The 3,505-nt window shown below is 53.1% G+C and overlaps 1 protein-coding gene across 1 annotated transcript; it reads left to right on the top strand.

Moving 5' to 3' along the window:
• Positions 1 to 223: 223 nt before the first annotated feature.
• LOC149303294 (insulinoma-associated protein 1-like) lies at positions 224 to 1,492 on the top strand. Its single transcript, XM_089481658.1, has one exon. The coding sequence runs from the start codon at positions 224 to 226 to the stop codon at positions 1,490 to 1,492; it is 1,269 nt and encodes a 422-aa protein (XP_089337784.1).
• Positions 1,493 to 3,505: the final 2,013 nt, after the last annotated feature.

Here is a 3,505-nt window from a genome sequence, read left to right as displayed (position 1 = left end):
TCTGTCACATCCCCGCCCCCAGCAGCACGTCCGGAGCGGGATTGGCTGCTCGAGTGACAGCTCAGGAGGATCCCGGCTTATATAAGGCGGCCTGGCCGGTGCACAGCGATCCATAAAGCGGCCTTTTATCCTGCAGCACCAAGGACAGGGCAGGGGGAGTGCGGCTTCAGAACAGCACCAAGGACAGAGCCCGCATCGTCAGCCAGCAGCCCCAGCGCACAACATGCCCAAAGGCTTCTTAGTCAAGAGGAGCAGGAAGTCCCCGCCGGTGTCCTACCGGGTCCGGGACGAGGATGGAGACCGCGGAGAGCTCACCCCGAGCTGGCTGCTCTTTGCCGTGTCCGGTCAGAAGCCGGCGTTGTGTTCCAGCGGAGGGGCCCCAGCTCCTGCGAGCCCAGACCGAGCTGCCCCGGCTCCCCCTTGCAGCCCTCGGGCGCCCCCAGCCGGCCAGTTCGGAAACCCAGAGTCTGTTCAGCAGGCTCTGTCCAGCCCGACCCGACCGGTCAGCAGGGAGTACCTGGACCGCGGCTTCAGCCTGGGCTCCCCGGTGTCCGCAGAGTCCTTCCCGTCCTTAGTGAGCTCCATGGAGCCGCTGCTTTACCAGCCCAACGAGCTGAAGATGAGCTCCTCGGGCACCGTGCCCCCTGCCAGCAGCAGGAGCCACGCCAAGAGGCCGCTGCCCCACGAAGCCAACCCCGCCGGGCTCCCCGCTCCCCCGCACAAGCCGCCCGCGGCCAAGAAAACCAAAGCCATCCGCAAGCTGACCTTCGAGGACGAGGTGACCACCTCTCCCGTCCTCGGCCTCAAGATCAAGGAGGGCCCCGTAGAACCCCCACGGCCGTCCAGCTCGGGTCCCCGACCCTTAGGGGAGTTCATCTGCCAGCTGTGTAAGGAGCAGTACCGGGACCCCTTCTCCCTGGCCCAGCACAAGTGCTCCCGCATCGTGCGAGTGGAGTACCGCTGCCCGGAGTGCGACAAGGTCTTCAGCTGCCCAGCCAACCTGGCCTCCCACCGCCGCTGGCATAAGCCCCGGGTCCCGGCCCTGCCCGCCAAGGACGAGCCACTCAGCGACCGCGATACCCCGAGCCCCGGCGCCTCCGAATCCGGCTCTGAGGACGGCCTGTACGAGTGCCCGCGCTGCGCCAAGAAGTTCCGACGCCAGGCCTACCTCAGGAAGCACCTGCTCTCCCATCAGCCCGAGGAGCTGGCCTTCCCGCCCGAGGACCGGACCGCCAAGAGTCCGGGGCCCGTTAACCTGAGCAGCAGCGCATCCGAGTGCCACCCGTGCCCGGTGTGCGGCGAGAACTTCCTGGGTAAGAGCAGCCAGGAGCGCCACATCCGCCTGCTGCACTCCGGCCAGCTGTACCCCTGCAAGTACTGCCCGGCCACCTTCTACAGCTCGCCCGGCCTCACCCGCCACATCAACAAGTGCCACCCGTCCGAGAACAGGCAGGTGATCCTGCTGCAGGTGCCCGTGCGCCCGGCCTGCTGACAGCCCAAAGACTGGGGGTTGCCAAGGCCGCCCCGGACCCATGGACAGGCTGGGTTGGGGTAACAGTGCTTGCCAGCTCGGCAGGTAAACCCATAATATGCCACCAGGCAACAGGAGAGGGCATACGGGCAGCTGCACAAGGACTCCGGGCTACAGGCTGTGGCCGCTGACCTCGTCTATGGACCGATTCAGCAAGCCCTAAGGATTTGATTGTCAGCTCTGTGGTCCACCTCTGCCCGCTGCACATGAGGGAGGATACCTGCCTGCTGAACAAACTGTGCCTTTCCTGATGCAAGCAATGCCGGCCCCGAGCTGCCAAATCAACACAAGCAGCCATAGCTTGAAGTGCATTAAATGTGGTTATTGTGCTTTAATGGCAGACAGCTTCATTGTGGGGGATCTGAGGGGAGAGAGCACTTTTGGTTCCATTGTGTAAGTGTCTGTAGACTTTATGTTTGTTTGATCAGAGTAGATCTGTGCTGATCTTTGTGCCCATTGGTTAGGAGGGGGCAATGCCAACGGGGCAACACAACTAGTCCGGGTGCCCATCGGCAGCAATGACTATACAAAGCATGGGAATTCAGCAAGGGTGCTAAAAGGTAATAGGACGGCGGGCGCACTAACAAACAAGCCAAGCGATACTTGCTGATGCCCCCAATGCCCATATTCCAAGCACCCAGCTTAACCCTTTCACTGCCATAATAATAATAATGTGCTTTAACTGCCGCTAGTCTCTGCTGCTGGTGCTTTAGTGTGATGGGATTTGGCTTGTAAGGGAATGCATGCGTTCAGCATGGTATGGCGCCAGTCTCTTACCTGTTTCAGTTGTGTTGTTCCAGTTGCCCCCTTTGCTGTTCTCATTGTCAGTGATGCAGACATGTGAAGGTGTTGTCTATCACTGTGTTTGTAAGTGGTCACTCCAAGGGACATCCGCCTGGGTATCCATGGCATCTGTCAACTTGTCTTTTTATTGTAGGTTTAAAGGAAAAGAAAAAAAAAAAAAGCGTACTCACATCAAAAAGGTTCTTTTTATGTATTTTGGTGTGCTTAACCCAATAAATGCTAGCATTTAACTCTTTCAGCTCCGCAGGGGGACAATCACCTTATGGGTTGGAAAGGGTTACTTGCAGGGTTGGTTCTTTGTGACTCTGTTAGTCCTTGTGTTGTCATTTGGGCTCTTCTGCTAGCCGTAGACTAGGGGTTAAGGTCTTCAACAGCTTTTGTCTCCTGTGATTGTTTTTTTTTATTGTCTCCGTGGCTCTTGTCTTATTAATGTGTTTTATTTTCAGCCTAAGGGTTAATATTTTCAGTCTTTTCTGAGAAATACTGCCTTCTTTCACAGCCTTCAGATGGAACGAACTTTTTGATTAGCTTTATAATGGCTCGTGAACTGCTGGATATTCTTTATTTTTCTGTGAACAAAATCAAAATTGCTTGGGGTGATGCGGGGTGGGGGCGCGATATTACTTTAGACTTAGCCACAAATGCCTTGAAGTCGTTGTCTTTATAACTCTAGAAAAAGCTGCCTTTTACCACTTTCTCTGATTTAGGGGCCAGCAGTTCATCCCCATATACAGGGATTTAACTATATTATATAATTTAAAAAAAAATTTTAATGTTCATTTTTCCTTTTTTTTTTTTTTTTTTTGTTTTCTTTCCAAAAAAAATCTGTTGGAACCACAGACACGCGTTAACTATCCAAATGTATATTCTGCTTTTATGATTAATTATGTTTATTTATTTTATTTATTTATATGAATTATGAAGATGTTACTATTATTTGATCTTTTTCTGTTGGTGTTTTTTTCACTTGACTTTCCACTGTGGATCGCAGCCTTTTTTTTTTCCGTTCTTTAGTTTTTTTTAAACTAAGAGAAAAAAAAAAACGGCTGTACCTTTTTACATTCCAAAAGAAATCGCATTATTTCTATTTACTGTGCTTTAAGGGGCAGACGGCTCGTTAACTTGATAGCTCTTACTTCTAGAAGCAATCTCTCTTTTTTACACACACTA

The sequence above is a fragment of the Sceloporus occidentalis genome, unplaced genomic scaffold (genome assembly GCF_023333645.1).
Source record: "Sceloporus occidentalis isolate IW3139 unplaced genomic scaffold, rSceOcc1.0.p SCAF_15, whole genome shotgun sequence".
Classification (NCBI taxonomy): Eukaryota; Metazoa; Chordata; class Lepidosauria; order Squamata; family Phrynosomatidae; genus Sceloporus; species Sceloporus occidentalis.
The sequence above is the reverse complement of the archived record's forward strand: the minus strand, read 5'-3'. Positions and strand labels throughout refer to the sequence as shown.

Coding starts and splice junctions, on each gene's coding strand:
- LOC149303294 (XM_089481658.1), top strand. CDS start 224: ATGCCCAAAGGCTTCTTAGTCAAGAGGAGCAGGAAGTCCCCGCCGGTG.